This window comes from Primulina tabacum, chromosome 12 (genome assembly GCF_025594145.1).
Source record: "Primulina tabacum isolate GXHZ01 chromosome 12, ASM2559414v2, whole genome shotgun sequence".
Lineage (NCBI taxonomy): Eukaryota > Viridiplantae > Streptophyta > Magnoliopsida > Lamiales > Gesneriaceae > Primulina > Primulina tabacum.
The window spans coordinates 37,866,042-37,884,293 of NC_134561.1; the positions used below are offsets into that span (position 1 = coordinate 37,866,042).

An 18,252-nucleotide genomic window follows, 5' to 3' on the forward strand; every position below is an offset into this window, starting at 1 on the left:
CAGGTCGAGATGATGACAAATCTGGCCCACCTTGTCATCATTCTTAGATTATTTGAAGTGAGGATTAAGATTATCGTGTATTCCATTTAACGTAAAAAGAAAATCTCCTTGCTCTAGGGGAGAAGATGCTTGCTTATGGGATAGGAATATTATCCATGCTGCGTTCATGTGACATATTTGTCTTGTAGGATAGGATTATCAGTCACACTGAATTTGACGAAATATATTAAAACTACGGTTCGAATTCACAGAAAAAGCGAATTCATACCAAAAGAGATGTTATATAGCAACAATGAAAATGGGCTCAAATGTCATACAAGAGCTTCTCAAAAACCTTCATATGCTCAGTTTGCAACGAGATTGCGACCGATAAGCTCCCATCGTTTGTCGGACTTGGCAATATGAAGCTTAAACCTTCGTAAGCAATGCCACCTGGTCCCATGAAGATCGGCCTGCCCCATCCGAAATCTGCGTCATGGATAGGCAGCCGAGACCAACTTGTGATCCCAAGATTTGGGCACCTGAATGTGTGCGCTCCGCGTACAAGTGCCTTCAAATCAGGTTGCAGTTCTAGGTAGTCAAGAGCCGACCTCAGGTAGTCATTCTCCATCCGAGCCAAAGCATCGTGGATTTTACTGGCAGAATACCAGACGGGATTGGATTCAAGGTCGCCAGATACAGCAGTCGGAGTGGCTGTGAAGATCACATTGCCAAAATAGCCTGATGGGAGCGAGGGCCGCAGCCTGGATCGCCCATCCGTTGCGATGTACAGCTTTGTGTCCTGATCTTGAGGCAGCCCGCGAGCCTTGCACGCACATCGCCAAATATGACCTGCCAGCATCTCATACGAGCTGTAAGTGACTGTGTTCCCTTCCTCTTTCGTCTTGGACTTGAGGGTGTTGAGCTGATCACGGGTTAGCTTGAATATGGAAACGGCTGTTTCAGGGGATGTATCGGGTTTGCTCGCGAGTTTCATGGATGGAGGGGGCTGATACTCGATGTGCTTGAATTGGGGTTGAGGCGGATCGCGGGCACGGAGGAGGGTTCGGTCGATGAAGGGTTGTACGGTGATGTCGAGGCCTCGGGCCATGTCCGACCAGGTGTTGATGAAATGGAGACCAGAGAATCCATCGGCTGCGTGATGCTGCATTCCAACGCCTAAGGAAACTCCACCACATTTGAAATATGTGACCTGTAAACAAAAACGAAAGTCATTGAGATAAAGTAACCATCTCGTAACTTATACAATGTTTTAAATTTTTATAGTGTTATTGGTTAATATATCGTGGTAGTCTGCTAATTTACATTTTTTCGTATCAAAAAATGTTAACGTCATATCGAAAAATGATGGTTAGTTTATGCTATATCGGGAGTCTTCTTCTCCTACTACAATATCATTAGATCATGCAAAACATCATATTTTTATGAAATTTGACATATATATATTGATTATCCAAATACTAACATTTGATCACATGATAAATAGAGAGAAATACTTCAAGTGTACCATAGAATATTCGAAAATGATGACATTTCAAAAAACGAAGAATATGTAAATTACATGATCATGCCTTTTTAAAATAACCTCTAATTTAGTAAACAAAAACCCATGTGAGCCCGTCTCACGAGTTTATTTTATGATACAGATCTCCGACCAGACAAAACTCGTGAAAAAATATTATATTTTATGCAAAAATATTATTTTTATGATAAATATAAATAATGTCAAATCACAAATTAAATATGTAAAATCGTCTCACTTTAAACATATTCGGGAACATATAATAATATGTGTGGCCAAATGTTAGTGCACCTTCTAATTCCCAACTACAATTCTAAAAGTTGCATCTAATTAAAGAATGAGCCAATTCTAGAATAAATCCCAAACGTGACAAACACTAAACCAAGAAATCACCTGCAGCACCAAAAGTGGGTAACTTGAGATTCCGAGGGAATAATCCACCGCCGGAATGAGGCGGCGGAGCTCCAACGTCGGAGCAAAGTCGCCGAAATCATCAACCACTCCGTCGCACTCCGCTTCCACGAAAAGCACCCCCTCGGCGTTACAGTTGATCTCAATCCGGCCATCTTCATCCCTCTTCAGCCTCCCCGCCATGGGGTAGAACGGCACTAGTGCGCGGCCCAGTGCCACTTTAAGCACTGTGGCGTCGAAGAAGTCCACCGCCTCTGCGGGACGGTAAAAGTAGACGCTGGGGGTGTGGAAGTTGGGCACCACCAGATCAACGTTGGAGTTCCACAGGCCGACGTTCCGGCGTCGCCGGCCTCCGGAGCAACCAACGTCGAATTCTTCACGTCGATCTTCATGGTTATCGATAGAATCAAGGCGGACAAATGTCGTATACGATGATCAAATGGAACGTTGTGTATGGATCGATGTTTCTAAAACAGCTGGGAATCATTCATTTTTCAATCATGAATAAATTAAAATAAGCTGGTGTGCCAATGTAAAAGATATACATAAATCGGCAGCGGGTGGCGGAGGAGGAGAATAACGGCGGCGGTGTCGTATATTATTAGGAGAAATGATGAGAATTGGAGCTTCTTTTATAATGCTGGATGGTTCACCTACCACGCCAAACGAACAAGACAATTATTATTATTATTATTAATGACCAAATTTCTTTCCATATATCTATATATTATTTATGAATTTAAAATTTTCCTCCTTTAAAAATGGTTTGGGCAATTATTATTTGGTAAAAACTTGTCTCAGACGGTCTCACGAGTCGTATTTTGTGAGACAGATTTCTGATTTGTGTCATCCATGAAAAAGTATTACTTTTTATGTTAAGAGTATTATTTTGTATTGTGAATATCGGTCGGATTGACCTGTGTCACATATAAAGATTCGTGAGACCGTCTAACAAGAGACATACTCTTATTATTTATAATTTCACGAAACATTTTGATATTCGAATCGTTTTTCCCTCAAAAATATAAATTTACTTCACTTATAAATTCCTCTATGAAATCATTATTTTCCGAAATATAGTTCTATTATTAATAATTATGCAAGACCTAATATAATATATTATATTTTCAAATTTAACGTATAAAAATAAACTAAATAATCAACACATTTTCATATAATATATATGAGAACTACTTGAGGTTTATTTATGAAAAATATATTCTTTAGAAATAAATTTCAAACATAATGAAGACATAATCAACGTAATATATATACTCTTTTGACCATTTGACTGGATTTTATCATATTTTTTTACTAGATTATGTTACATCGAGAGTATTTTTCTTTTTATTTTAATATCATTTGATCATGTGAGTTTTAACATTTTTATGAAAATTGACTGACATTTAATCACAACATTCTAAATATAACATAAAATAATTCATTATTAGGTATGATAAGATTCAATCTTTATATATATATATATATATATACACACCACAAATAACTTCAAATGTAATTGAAAATAACATTAATATGGAAAGATAAAAATTATAAAAGCTTTCCATATAATCGACACTCAACATTTATCGTGATAAACGTGATACATGTGTTTCATAAAAAAAATTAAATATTTTAAAAAGAACTCATAACTTTTTGAAATTGAAATGGTAAGAGAGAAAATAAAATATAAAGAAAAACGTTATTATAATATTATAAAACCATGTATTAGTTTGATAAGATTGGAAAATGCTGTAGGAAAATCCAACATTACATCATATGACTTGATATAGTTAGTATATGATGCTCCTATACTATATATAGTAAAAATCAATAAACCAACAAAAATGAATTTAATTATAAGTTCACAACTTGGAAATTCTAGTTTTGTAAAAAAAATAGAAATAAATTATAAATTGCAATTTATTCCAATAAAAAATTTCAAGAATTTTAATTTGTATATATATATATATGTATGTATGTATGTATGTATGTATATATATGCATGGGATAACCCAAAGAGAGTAAGTAGTAGATAAAGTTACAATTATATATATAGATAGGTCTCTTGTAAGACGATCTCACGAATATTTATCTGTGAGACGGGTCAACCCTACCGATATTCACAATAAAAATTAATATTATTAGCATAAAAAGTAATACTTTTTCATGGATGACCCAAATAAGATATCTGTCTCACAAAATACGACCCGTAAGATCGTCTCACATAAGTTTTAGTCACAAAAATAATAATTTATTGCATAAATTAAAGTGGGGAGATTTGACTTTGTCAAGAAAGTTGGTGAGACAGTGAGTGGTATTGGTTTGTGCTACATTCCAAACATATCCACATTTCACCAACTCTAACATGTGTGGGTGCTATGTATAAATACAAATACATCCATTTTCTCACCAACTTCAATGTGATTTTCAATGTACCAAACCTTTGGGTGGAAAATACATCATCTTTGAACTAGAAATGTTTAAAATTGTGTTCGATAAGTGATGATCCCTAACCTAGGTCGGGAACCGAACTTTCGGAGTAGTTCCGCCCCTTAGATGACATAAGAAGAGCTTGTTTTGACGTGGGTCTTATCTAAAATCGACGCGGTCAATCTTATCTGTCTCGTGTTTTACATGTATATCCGATAGAATCGAACACATATATTGACGTGAATCACAAACAAAGTCAAGTAGGCAACAAGGCTTAGTCACAAGAGGGCCTTCCACGTTAACTATCTGCTATTTATTTTCGGCTAAGTTTTGATTATTGACAGATATAATTTTTATTTAATTAAATAATACCAATATTTGAGCACAAGTATTTTATAATGCTTTGGAAGATTAGAAGTCATCTGAAATATTATATATATACTAGCGGACGGAGCACAAACGATATGTGTATAATGTTATATAGTGAATTCTTACGTTAATTAATTAATAAAAGTAGAGGTTTTTTTTTATGTTCAAATAGATGCTCTGAATTTGGTGAAATTACCCAACAAAATTTGGCCAACTTAGCTTTTACCTGGTTTGGACTGTATTGGTAATGTGACTCGCCTACTCTGTTTTTTGGTTGTTTTTTTTTAAAAAAATAGTAGGTCTGTTCTGAGACGATCTTACAAATCTTTATCTGTAAGACGGATCAACCCTATCGATATTCACAATAAAAAATAATATTTTTTCATGGATGACCCAAATAAGATATCTGTCTCACAAAATATAACTCGTGAGACTGTCTCAAACAAGTTTTTACCTTAAAAAAAAATACACATACACGCACCTTACCAGATACATTACAAATTATTTAATTAAAAATTTTAAATAAAATATCTATGTTATTATTTAGAAAAAAAAATTTGGTTTTAAAATTTTATTTGATCGGATAATCTTGGAAACGTCATACATACGGCTGAGCTTGGATAATTATTACAAATTTCTAATGAAACTTTATGAGATAATAGAAGTAGACTTAAAAATGATATATTTTTCAATAAATAAATACTAAATTTATTTAATTCATTTTTTATATTACTTTTTTAATTATTTAAACTTGATTTTTAAAAAAAGAAAACATGCTAAAAGTTTGGTTAATTACGTTACATATCGAAATAACCGATTTTTCATTGATTTTATTTTAGTAGTAAAATTCGTCCGATTTGGTTTGTCACAAAAAGTTCATTTAATTCGGTTTTATAAAGTTTGGTTCGGTTTTTTAACTGAATACTCACTTGTATTCACTACTAAACCCAAGGCGCAACCCGCCAAACGGCTTAAAATAATTCATAAGGGTATTATTGTATAAAAAAAGGCGTTTTAAAACAAATTGAATCTGAAAAGTACACTAATCTTACAAAATAAATGTGATTAATGCTTAGATGATTTTTTTGAAATATTTCAATCAGTCGTTTGGGGGTCAGATTATTTATTTTATTTTTTATTTTTGCTAAAACTTATTCCATTAGATAAAATTTATAAAATTCCAATCGATTCTAAGCTTTTTAAACATAAAATGGTAATAAAAGTTGGTCTTTGTTTTTTTGCCGAAAATCCCTACATAATCTACTAGCAATTAAGAAAAGTGGTATATTCATTTATAAAGCTTTGCAACTCCAGAAGACTCTTATACATTTATCAATAGCACAAAGCAATAATCTTCCACTGACAGCTATTTCTCTGCTAAAGTTGTAATCAGGGTGTCGAAATATAATAGCATCCATGATCCATCACTTGCAACCATGACGACCATAGGACTTCACTGAGTTTCCTTTTTGATCTTCGATTAATGTCATAAATGGAGAAAACTAGGTGTAGAATGTTGTCATTCGAAAGAGACGGCAAAAAAGGAATCAAGGAAGAGATTCGACTCGTTTTCACCTGGCTGTGGATGAACCAGCAGAAAGTCTTTCGCTCCTAGCTTTATCGGCCTTTTCCATGTAATCTTGATGGGATTGATGCTTCGAGCCTACGAGGATATAAGCATCTCAGAATTAGCTGATGCTTGTTAAAAACACATTTCAAATTCAACAAAAAAAAAAATGTCATATACAGAGATGAGATATTAGAGCCTTTAGTAAAACATAGTAAAGCAATTTGTTTAGGGATTGCCTTTCATATCTCTTGTTTTCTTATCACTCGTGAGTGAGAGCGAAAAAGTGACTTATTGTGTTTTCCATTACAGCAAAGACAATATCAAACAAATCGATGGAGCCTCAAGACCAAGATTTGACAATGTTCAATGTTAAGTCTTTGTATCCAACCAAAGGTAAAAAAATCCACTATACTGACCAGGCACTTCTATTCTCATCAACACCAAAAGAATTTTAACTTGAAGGCTCCAACTAATCCAGAAAAATAATTTCTGCAAGCGTAATATAGCTCGACCAAGCCAATGTCACCTCATTCCTTCAATATATGGAGGCCAAGAAGATGGTATCTTGTCTTGTACCTAGATCTTTTAAACTTGCAGCATTTTGAGTAATTCTTGCCCTATAAAAGTTAAATCAACCATCTTTTTTTTTTCGGAACACGAACAAAATACATTGCAAAACGTTAGAAATGAAAAACATACGAAATCCTAGAAGAACGCACGAAACTAACTTTTTTCTAAGTTTCCTTGGCACTTGTTGTTTTGCATTTGAGGCATGTTCAGTTACTACATGAGTTACTGTTAAATCAAAGGATAATCTTTTATGCTCGCCAGTTCTTCAGTATAACGAAAACCAACTTATCCAAATCCCGCAATAAATAAAGTTTTTCAATGGAATTTGAAATGCCTTAACCTGATATCTATTCATAAAAACAACGATTAGCAACTTCAAGAAATCTTCTCAGTCTAAAATTTTTGGTAACTTTTAGGCACTGGCACCATCACAGGAGTTAAGAATCCTAACAAAATATAAAGGAGAAATAAAAAAATAAATTGTTAAGATTGGAACTTGGACCTAACTCATCCCCAAAAATTAGCTCAGGGGGAAGGTTGTCCAAGACCATATATACAACTCTCAGGTATTTTATCCAACCGATGTTAGACAACTACCAGATCCTCACGCCCAAAAATGAACATCGAATGAACATCTGGAGCGTGAAATTTACAAATGACTCAATTATGGACAGAACGGGTGATCCAACTATGGACAGATGAAACCTGAGCTCTCATGCCATGTTAAAATTGGATTTTGGACCCAATTCAGCCCCAAAAACTAGCTCAAGGAGGAGGATTATCCAAGACTATATATACAACTCCCACATATTTTATCGAACGACGTGACTAACGAAAAAAAATAAATTATTCAATCAACATGCCACAGATCCAAAATCAAAGCCATTTCCCATCATCGCATGAAAACCAAGAATCACATAGGCAATTCCAAATGAAAAGAAAAAACAAACCACGATCCATGAGGTACCATGGGACACCAAAGAGGATTCCAATGATGGCGATGCCTGCCGCCACATGCTTCTTTTCACCGCTGTATAGATAGTGATTCAATCTAGCGCCAAATCCCCCTCCTCCTACGGCCGCCGCACCGGCTCTATTGCCGGGTCTCTTCGGATCACTGCTCATTCTTGCTGCTATTCTCGTTAAACCCTTGTTCTTCGCTTGCTAGTCTTTCAGTCTTCACTTTCAGCTCAAAACCCCTCCGGCATCGGATCATTCGATGGCAGCCAAATGGTTTGGGCCAGGCCCGTCAGAGCCCAATAAAGTAGCGAACGCAAAGCTAAATTTGGGCCACATGGTTCTCAAATTTGAAGACTGGTTAATCCAATATTATTGAATTTGATATTTTTTCTCCAAAAAAAAAAAAACGAATATGAGCTAAAAATTAAATTTACATATTTTTTTTAAATTTTCACAATGTAAAGTGAAGATAAAATAACTCCATATCAATTAAATAATATTTTAAAATGAAAATTTTTATTTTTATTTTATATAAGCAGCTTATAAAAGAGTTTATTAGTTTGAATTCTCGAGCCGATTCTATAATTTGAGCTCTCAAAACATTCAAATACAAATTATTCATCTTCCCAAGATCAACTTCAGTTTTTTTAGTGGAGTTCATATAACGAGCTTGATTTATTTACCCGGGGTGACAAAATGCAACACGACCCAATACGAAAAAAATCAGATTCGGGTTGGGGTTTTTCGGGTTCAGTTCGGGTTCGGGTTGGGCGGTTCGGGTTAGTGCCGGGTTAGACGGGTTTCAGGTTGGGTCGCGGGTTGACCCGATTTTTTTTGTTGAAAATATTACCTATATTTTTATATATTGTATGTTTGAACAAAATTTATTGTATATTTATATGATAAATTTTCATCATTTAATATTTATTTTGTATATATTTTTTTTTATTTTTTTAACAATTGTTTATTTGATTTAGTAAATATATTTTTAATTTTCTATCGTTAAACTTTCGAATTTAAAACGAAAATTTTGTTATTATGTGTTTAAATTAAAATATTATTTTTTTTTTCGAATTTTTTTCATTACTTTTTAAAAAAAAATAAATATAATTCGGGTTAGACGGGTTAAGTTGGATTAGACGGGTTCGTATTCGGGTTGGGGTTTTCAGGTTGCTTCGGGTTAAAAAAAATTACGCGGGTTAACCCGAAACCCGACCCAATTGACACCCCTACCTAATTGAGACTCGAACATTTAATGAAATAAAATAAAATGTGAGTTTTGGTTTTGTGGTGGAATTTGTTTTTGGTAATTTAAATTGTTAAACTTGGTGATTTTACAACTCATGAGTCATGAACGTGTACATGCATCTTAAAAGTCAGCTTTCATTCATTGCATCTGTTATGTCCTTTTTCTCATTAAATAACATATGAAACAGACTATTTTGCATAAACAAAATCACAACAATGTCAAACAAAGAATATTTGCTTGTTAAGAATAATAAAATGTTAGATTACCTATCCCAGTTGACTATGTTTTATAAAAATTTATTTCCTAAACTTTATGATCCATTAGTTATATAGTGAATCTCGAAAAGACGAGGGCTTTCTTTTACCCGGAGTCGCTACTCTTAAATATGCACGAAATCTTCGGGCTGACACAGTAGTCTACAAGTAGTATTAGTCAAGTAAACTGTACTGAGCAAAAGACGTCAGTTTAGTCCAACACGAACTAGAACATTCTCAAAAAAATTTTAAGGTAAAAAAATCATCAATTAACATATAAACAAAAACAAAGCTAATCATCCATCATCCATCCCTAGTCAGCTCCCATAACTAGTTAGCTGCATTTCACTTGAGCCTTGTTCTTGAAGTAGGAGAAGGAGAGAACTCAAATGGAAGTGGTAAAAGTTCCATTTCACCGTTCAATATCTTCACAATGTCCCCGATATCCGGTCTCAGCTCCGGCATCTTCTGTATGCAAGAAAGTGCCAAGTTAACACACAAGCTTGCCTGTTCCTTGTTGTATTCGGCTTTCAGCCGTTCATCCACGAGTTCTAGCATGCTTCCTGAGCGAGCCAAGAGTCGAGACCAGCTCACTAAGATTGCTTTCTCGGGTTTCATTGGGGACGGAAGTACGTGCAAGGGTCTTCTACCCGATACAATGACTAGAATCAGTACACCTAGGCTGTATATATCAGCTTTCTCCATTAAGTATCCACATGAGCCGCTGTATTCTGGTGCTACATAACATAGTGTCCCTCTCATGCTCTTTGTGCTACTCAACTCTCGACTGAAAAGATCGCCACTCCACATATCGCTCCCCGTGTAACGTGCTTTCTTTTTCCTCCATCCTTCCCTGAAACTAAACTCCACATTCTTGTTAACAAAATCACAGTTTTCGTGTCTCGTCTTTTTCTTCCTTCTGAAGTGAAAGCTTTTCCCCAAACCGAAATGTCGTACTGTGAACCATTTCTTACTCCATACTCGGGTCGTTTTTGGGTTACGGTTCCTGTTATCAAGTTCATCTAAACGCTCTTCTTTCCACCATTCGTGCATCTTCCGATGCTTCTTAGTGCACACAGGCTGAGACATTTCACTTCCCTTCGGTTCATCATTCTCAATTACGGTATTAGTATAGTCAATCCCATGTTTTTTCACAGAGTTCCCAAATGCATCTTCGAATTTATCTTTCGTTTTGCAGTTATCCAAGTGGGCTTGCTCCTTAGATCCCCCCATTTCTTCATCCCAAGCAGCACTCGGTGAAGAACAGATTTGAGTCCCAATCCACTCATTCACATAATCTTTGCTACATAGTTCACCACTCCCATCTTGTCTCCACCACCAGTCTTTCCCCCACTGTTTCGCACCCACACGAACGTTATTGTTATCATTATATGAAGTTAAATCTTTGCTATGATCCATGTCACTTGAGTCACAATCATAAGGCATAAACTTATCACAATCCTCCCCACCATTATCATCACTTAACAACTCTTTTCCCTTCATATTACAACCTCTACTATCACTACGATGAATCTTGCCACTAGTTTGCAAAGAAGAAGACGCTTGCAAAGCCAAAGCAAAATCTACCTTCTCTTTTTCATGAATCCCATTTTCTCCGGCTACACCACCCGCATTTAAGTTCTCTGAAAGCTCCTGACTTTTCCCCAATTCCTGGCTGTACAAACCGACGCCAAATTCCTCCTCGAGCTTCATTTTCGACGACCCGAAATCCGAAAGCTTTGCTCTGAACTCAGAATCAAGCAACACATTGCTTGGCTTCACATCACCATGGATCACAGCAGGTTCACACTCAAGATGCAAGAAAGCTAATGCCTTTGCAACATCAAGAATAATGGAAAACCGCCTGGTCCAATTCAAGCACAGATTATTAACATTACCACTCCGTAATTTATCAGACTCGACAAATAAAGATTCTTGCACACTCTTATTAGGCATGTACTCATAAACCACAAGTCTCTTCCCATTGTCTACACAAAAACCCAATAAACAAACAAGAAAAGAAGACTTTAGCCCACCAAGAATCTTCAACTCATTCTGGAATTGGTGCTCACACGTGTAATGAAGTTGAGTCCAGAAGTTTCACAGCCACCAATTTACCATCCTTTAAAATACCTCTAAAAACAGTGCCTGAACCTCCTCTGCCTATTGCATTAGATTCACTGAAATTGTTGGTAGCGTTCTTGAGCTCTCTGTAAGTGAATCTTTGAAGTTTGTTCAAGTGTGCGGCGGAATCATATGGGCTGGTGCGGGACCTGTGCACCAGAAAGTACCCGTACCGGTAAAGAAGATACAGAATAACTAAGACAATCAAAAGAGATACAGATATTGAGATAGCAAGGAGAGTTATGCTTGTTTTTTGCCTCGAATCAATCGGTGATGGCTGCCTTGAAGCCATATTTCATTGAAACGATTGAGGAAAAATGGCTAAAATATATGGCTCTGTGTGCCAGTGTGTGTGTTCTTTTTTTATTTATTTTTTTTTTTCCATTCTTTTCCTTATTTTTCGTTCTGGTGGAGTGGGGAAGTTTGTCCTGTCTTCATTGAGATTTACAATATTAGCACTTTACCGATGTTTGTTTCCTTTCAATTTTTCAAGAACAAAGTCATCTGATGAAAATCTCTTAAGGAGGATGGAGATCTTCCTAATAACTTTGTCTTAATTAAAAAACTTGATTTTGGAATAAATATTTGGCCAACCTTGAATAAAGTGATCATCCCAACAAAAGTGTTATATTACCAAATTTTACAAAATAAAAACAAAAAGTAAATGACAAGAAAACAAAGTAAACTTTTTTGTTTACACAAAAACTCACGTGAAACCGTTTCACATGTCAATTTTGCACGATAGATGTTCGACTCGACCCAACCTATGAAAATATTATTTTTTGTGTCAAATATTTTATTTTTCATTATATGAATAGACTGAAGTGTATCACAAAAGTTATACTCTTTTGTTTATTAGTGGTGTTGTGGATTTTGGGATGAGTTTTGTTTAGATTCCACGATAACCATTAATATTATCTAATCTATTCAAAATATATAAATATAATTTTTTATATATATAAACTTTGGACTTTGTTAATTTATTATATGGGGGAATATAATGGAGCATTATATTATAAGATATTGTTGTTTAGTTTTGATTGAATTAAATTAATGGGATTGAGTTGAAATTTGTGAAAAGGAGATGCATCCTCGGGAGCTTTTGACTCAAGAGCGCATTTTGCAGCGATGGAGGAAGGAAATGGGACGAAATTTTTAATCATAAAAACTCATGTTAACGATTTTACGGGTCAATTTTGTGAGACGATTTTACGGATAATTCATGAAAAAATATTAATTTTATGTCAAAAATATTATTTTTTATTATAAATATGAATAGAGTTATTATTCTCATGAGTAACTTTGTATATTGATGATTCTGTATTTGAATTTTACACTAAAATTTCTAGCTGATTAATATTAAAATTTAAAATACAGTGGACTTTAATATTATTAAATAAACAAATTAATAAATACATATAAGTTGAACTCATCACCATCTTATGACGTGAGATAATACTATATGCTTTCTTTTATCACAAATTACATTATTTCACGAGTCAATCTTGTGATGCAGATCTTCAATCGTCCCGACTCATGAAAAAATATTAATTTTTTAGAGACGAAACTATCCATAGATGAACAAGTAGTTTTTGGACTGTTTGAACAGTTTTCACGACTTGAGTGCATCGATTACAACTTATCTGTTATGACTTTTGGTTCTGCGCCAAACGTTCTACTAGTTAAGGCAACAGAAGTTTAATGTCAATTTTCACTTCTGTCCTGTTAGACAAAAGACATGTTTTTCCAACAATGAGTTCGTTCATTCTGCTTGGATTTCCTAGTTCCTTTCATGGCAAATAATCTATATACTGCTTACAGAGGTTCTTCATAGGTTCCAATACACAGCTTTAACTGAAAACTAAAATGTGTACTTGGAGTTAACGAGTGAAAACATACATGTAGTTCCTCTCCACTTTGTTCTTCATGAACCTGACGGAAAATAAAACACTGTACCGACAATGCGAACTCTAACTATCTGCTCATTTTGCAACACAATCTGCTAAGTAGAAAGATTTGAAAACCATTACCCTGAGGCCCCTGATGGCCGTAAATTTTTACGAAACCTTTGTCTTCTTTTGATGTTGATACTCTTGGTTCTGGTGGATCTATTCGTCTAATGCATACAGAATGCGATGATCATTGCTTATATTCCAGTTCTGCTATAGAATCAAAGAAGCAAGATGATAATGATCTCGTTACATAATTCTTCTGGGATTTTCAGGATTTTGTATTCTGATTTATTACCTCAGCAGCTCAACTACGCCATGCAGAAGATAGTTCGGTTTTCACATCTTCTTCCCACCATGTGGCACTCTGCAATATCAGTTATAGTCATCAGCACATAACATTTGGTGGGAAACATATTTGAAAATGTGCATTTGGAACACTTTTTTCTGAAGAAACTGCATTTCTATGATGCTGAAAACTTCGAACAAAATTTGGAAAGGAGAGAGAGGAGAACCTTGTAACCTCTTCGAAGGAACTCGAGCGAGCTTCCTTCCTCCTCCTGCAGTCCCAATACCCTAAGTAATTCTTCCTTAGCCTTGCAAGTCAAAAGTTTCCTAAGTTAGCAGGTTTGTATATCATATCCATAAAGTGACTAGAATAATGTGAAAAAAAAAAACAGATGGAATTAATGTATATTTACTTCTCCCAAAGTGAATCGAGTTGCACTCTCTGCTATGCACGCATATGACCCATCTCCTTGCTTCAACATCACCTGCCAAGGCCCTGAACAAGTTGATAAATGACTTATTATATGGCATTTCAAGTTGATTTTTCGAACCAGAAAACTTATAGTAGGCAGGACGAAAAATGTGGAAAACAAGAAGAGAAGTACCCAGACTTAAAAGCTAAGCATATGTATTGCTCACCGGGATATTGACGAAATAATGCTCCAGTATAGTTCACCACATAAGGTGCCACAGCAACTGTCTTTCGAAAGCCAAGAAAAAATAATTGTACCAACCAAAATTAAAAAACAGAACAAAAAGTTGTGTATGTAATTTTGAAATTCAAGGCAGTACCTTTGAGTATTCTCTTATTCGAATATAAAAAATGGAAGAGAACTGAGAAAGAAAACGATAATGCAAATCTCTGCTAGGAAATCCTAAAATACCGAGATCAGCACTGCACGTACAGGTGATATTCAGTACACAGACACTGAATGGAGAAGGATAAAATCGATAATCCATCAGAATGAATATAACTGTAGCATACCGTAGTGTTTCAAGTTCCAAGTTGAAGAGAAGCGTAGGGGTGGAAGAAGCAAATGCGTCCTACATCACCCAGAAAACATTAATTAGTTCACATGCACAACGTCGATGACAAATATTTGTACTAGTCTAAAAATGATCGATTTATTGAATTATTTGCATTTAACATGGAAATGGCTTGGGAAGATGAAAGAAAATGACATACCACATACTTCTCTACACCAGTAAGATCACGAGTGCTGCAATTGATGAACATATAAAGTGAAGGTGGCTTGTCAGATTTCCAACGACCTGCATCGCAAGTGAGTAATCAGAACGGTGAAATTAAAAGCACTTCAGCAAAATCACTCCAATGTTAGAAGTGTCAAACATAAGCATTTCAACATAAAAGTTTAATGGTCTCATGATTCGCGTCGAAATGTGGTCATAGCTTTTTGGATATTTTACTTCATGGAACATTTGCTAAGTTAATGACAATTATTCGGATTCCTGATGGCATTTAAGAAAACGACCTTCATTTTCTTCTGCAAAATCAAAATCCAAGGTGTCTCTTATGGACTTGAAAAATGACGTGACTGCACCAGTAGGAACATCATCCAAGGATCCAATCGTTATTCCATCAATCTGAAAAATAAATTATCACAATGAATGAGAGATGTTCTGTAAATATAACTCCACGTGTCTTTGGCATATAAGCTTGTCATCACCTGAGAAGAACAATATAAATTTTAACCGAGTGGAGTTCATCAAACGAGCAGACAGAATAAAAATAGGGTTATGACAAATGTGCTGGACAATATTCTTGATCCTATGCACATTCAGAAACACAAAAAAAGAGTAATTAAGTTACCGAGTCAAGAGCTGCTTTAAAAAGTTCTGTTGCCCTCCGCCTTTCTGGTTTATCAGGGAATACCTGACAGCATCATGGCATACAGCATATTTGAGTTCCATGTCCTGAAATTGAAATTATACCATCTTCATGGCAAATGAAAACCAAAACTGAAGATTATTTTCTTACAATGCAAGCTCTTGTTTCTTGTTTCTGTTGTAGCTTTCTAACAACTGCTAACGCAAGTTGAATGTTGGCATCACTGTACTCATCAGACGATCCCTATACATCTCAGAAAGTTTCAGGAAAAAAAAATGTGTCCGATGAATAATTTGTCAAAAACTTGTTTTTATTACATTGCCTACAAAATCAAAAGACAACTTCTTTCATTTGAGAAAAAAAAAATAATGATGGAAAAATAGAGATGGAAATCAATATATCTTTCTTCTTTTTCACAGAAATACTCGAGAGCTAAAAGATACCTTATAAGAAGAAATATTGGTAGGCAATGGGCTGGTAAAGCAACCAGCAGAGCGAGAAGCGGACGAAAATAAAGAGGAGACAAATGTCAGTACAGCAAATGAAACTTGTAAAATATCTCTCAGGTTTTGCAAGAATATAAAATCAAGCAATCAAATTTAGAAATCCGAAACTATCAATGCAAAGTATGTGCAAAAAGATCTCATCGAGAACAAGTGGATTAAATGAGTGTTTACAGGTTATAAGGTGATATATTTTCAAAAGAAAAAAATATTGCTAGGAATATTCAAGGAAGTAACTGAGAATACCAAGCATGAACTACCAATGCTACACAATGAAATAAATATCACTGCAGCAAAATTCTTCTATCTTACATTGCCAAACTCAAATCTTTTCATCATCCATGACTTCAAATCGAATGGTACTTAATTTTCAGATTACACAGCTTTTCATCACTTCATAATACCTTTTATGCTCATAGAAAGTTAAATGGTTCTCTATTCATCTTCGATTCAACTGACGAATCATACAAAGATTTTAACTTTACTATCAACAAATCGTCACAATCAGATTATACAGCTTTTTATCACTTCATAATACCTTCTATTCTCTTAGGAAGTTAAATAGTTATATTTTCATCTTCGATTCAACTGACAAATCATACAAAGATTTTAACTTTACAATCAACAAAACGTCAGAACCAAAATCAAACATCAGAACACAAATCCACCACAGTTATGCAAATGAAAGTCATTACTGCATCACTAAAATTCATACAACAGTGTAGCTGTAAAATCAATCAGAATTCAACCTAAACTACAATCATGGAATGGGTATGCTTTAAATCTGAATTTCAAACAAAAGGCCACCACCCATCAACAAAAAGATAGAAAGTAAGCATCAGTAAATGCATAGGAGTCCAGAGAAATACGCACGGGAAATCAATTTCAACACGAAATTTTCCCTCTTGCAGAGCATAAAAAAGTGAAGTGGCGGCATCTGATACAAGAATTTCATATGATCTGGGCTTGTAAACCGAAACGCCGGACTTTGGCCTCACTTCCGACCCAGATTTCGCGGATTCTGCACAACCAATAATCATTCTCTTCCGGCAGTGAATTGAGCTGACTAGTTTGATTGAAGGAGGACCAATGGAGGATAGAGACGAGAAAGAAGACTGCTGATAAGAAATTTCAACAATAGAAGAGGCCAAAACAGATGGGATTTTCGCCATTGTCGAAACTACAGCCCAAGAATTAACAGCCATGGCCGGATTTGTGTGGGTGACAGGGGTAGGAGGGAAAGATAACGGTCACCAAATTGGTTGGCTGATATTGTCACGTTGAGTGACGTAAATTATACCGCGATTTTAACTAAAAGTTCGCAATGCAGGGGACATGAGGAGATAGTAAGTAAAAATTCGGGAAATTTAGGGAGAAGGGAAAAATAGATCCACAACTCAATTTACATTAATGTCTCTCTGTAAACTTTTAATATTAATTTCATCAATCGACTCCAAACTAGATTTCTCTCCTGTCGACCTCCTTACATTTCTTTTCCGATCGTATTTCCATTTCCTGCAATTCTCGACGCAGATCCATTCAATCTAAGCAAACTCAATCGAACAAATGGATTGACAAAAATCTGATAATATAAACGTTTATTTCGATTTATTGCTTCTGTTTCTTCGACTCACTTGAAGAAGAAAAGGCCTACCAAATTTTAGGTAGAGCTGGGTCTTGGCCGACCCAAGCAAAATTTTGCTTGGATAGACCAAATTTTGGTCTTTTGCTTGGGTAGACCAAAGCTTGGTCGATCCACGCAAAAGACCAAACTTTTTGGTCTAACCACTTTTGGGTAGACATTTGGTCGACCCGAGCAAAATTCTGCTTGGGTCGACTAAAGTTTGGTCGACCAACCTAAGCAAAATTTTGCTAATCACTTTTGGTCGACCGAAACCACACACTTTGGGTCTACCAAGGCGCTTGGTAGACCCAAATTTCTTGTCAAGTTTGGGTCTATATTTGGGTCTACCAAGCACTACTTTGGATCTACCAAAGCAACTTGGGTCTACCAAGTATTACTTGGTAAATCCAAGCCTGGGTCGACCAAGGTTGATATCTGGGTCGAATCATGTTGATTTTGGGTCGACAAAGGTTGTTTTTGGATCGATCTTTTTCTAACACATGAATCCATGTATTTGACAAATATGACCGATAATTACTTAATTTTGACGGATAATTACATAATTTTGACCGATGTT

At 35.3% G+C, this 18,252-nt stretch overlaps 3 protein-coding genes and 1 pseudogene across 5 annotated transcripts; all 4 read right to left on the reverse strand.

The window, feature by feature from the left end:
- Window positions 1-222: 222 nt before the first annotated feature.
- Window positions 223-2,542, reverse strand: LOC142520864 (shikimate O-hydroxycinnamoyltransferase-like). Its single transcript, XM_075624013.1, is given in 3 exon segments — window positions 223-1,192; window positions 1,916-2,260; window positions 2,263-2,542. Coding segments are annotated over 3 exon segments (1,296 nt in total). The 5' UTR covers window positions 2,326-2,542; the 3' UTR covers window positions 223-304.
- A 3,463-nt stretch (window positions 2,543-6,005) lies between these two features.
- Window positions 6,006-8,157, reverse strand: LOC142520693 (uncharacterized). 2 transcript variants are annotated; one of them, XR_012813968.1, is made up of 2 exons: window positions 7,843-8,157; window positions 6,006-6,398 (listed from the first exon to the last, which is right to left on the reverse strand). XR_012813968.1 is itself a non-coding variant. In XM_075623787.1 (2 exons), exons 1-2 carry the CDS (start codon window positions 7,998-8,000, stop codon window positions 6,307-6,309), a joined length of 267 nt encoding a protein of 88 aa, XP_075479902.1. In that variant the 5' UTR covers window positions 8,001-8,136; the 3' UTR covers window positions 6,006-6,306. The 2 variants fall into 2 exon arrangements, 1 of the variants encoding a protein (XP_075479902.1); XM_075623787.1 differs by having other exon boundaries at window positions 7,826-8,136.
- A 1,422-nt stretch (window positions 8,158-9,579) lies between these two features.
- LOC142521366 (putative receptor-like protein kinase At1g80870) lies at window positions 9,580-11,976 on the reverse strand (annotated as a pseudogene).
- A 1,243-nt stretch (window positions 11,977-13,219) lies between these two features.
- On the reverse strand, window positions 13,220-17,375 carry LOC142520924 (protein LPA3). Of its 2 annotated transcripts, none has more exons than XM_075624079.1 (13): window positions 16,925-17,375; window positions 15,992-16,022; window positions 15,699-15,791; window positions 15,531-15,593; window positions 15,193-15,304; window positions 14,886-14,971; window positions 14,685-14,743; window positions 14,492-14,594; window positions 14,339-14,399; window positions 14,113-14,195; window positions 13,927-14,007; window positions 13,710-13,778; window positions 13,220-13,621 (listed from the first exon to the last, which is right to left on the reverse strand). In XM_075624079.1, the coding sequence occupies exons 1-12, from the start codon at window positions 17,254-17,256 to the stop codon at window positions 13,719-13,721; spliced, it is 1,164 nt and encodes a 387-aa protein (XP_075480194.1). In that variant the 5' UTR covers window positions 17,257-17,375; the 3' UTR covers window positions 13,220-13,621; window positions 13,710-13,718. The 2 variants fall into 2 exon arrangements, with proteins under 2 accessions (XP_075480194.1, XP_075480195.1); XM_075624080.1 differs by having other exon boundaries at window positions 13,220-13,624.
- Between the last annotated feature and the right edge of the window lie 877 nt (window positions 17,376-18,252).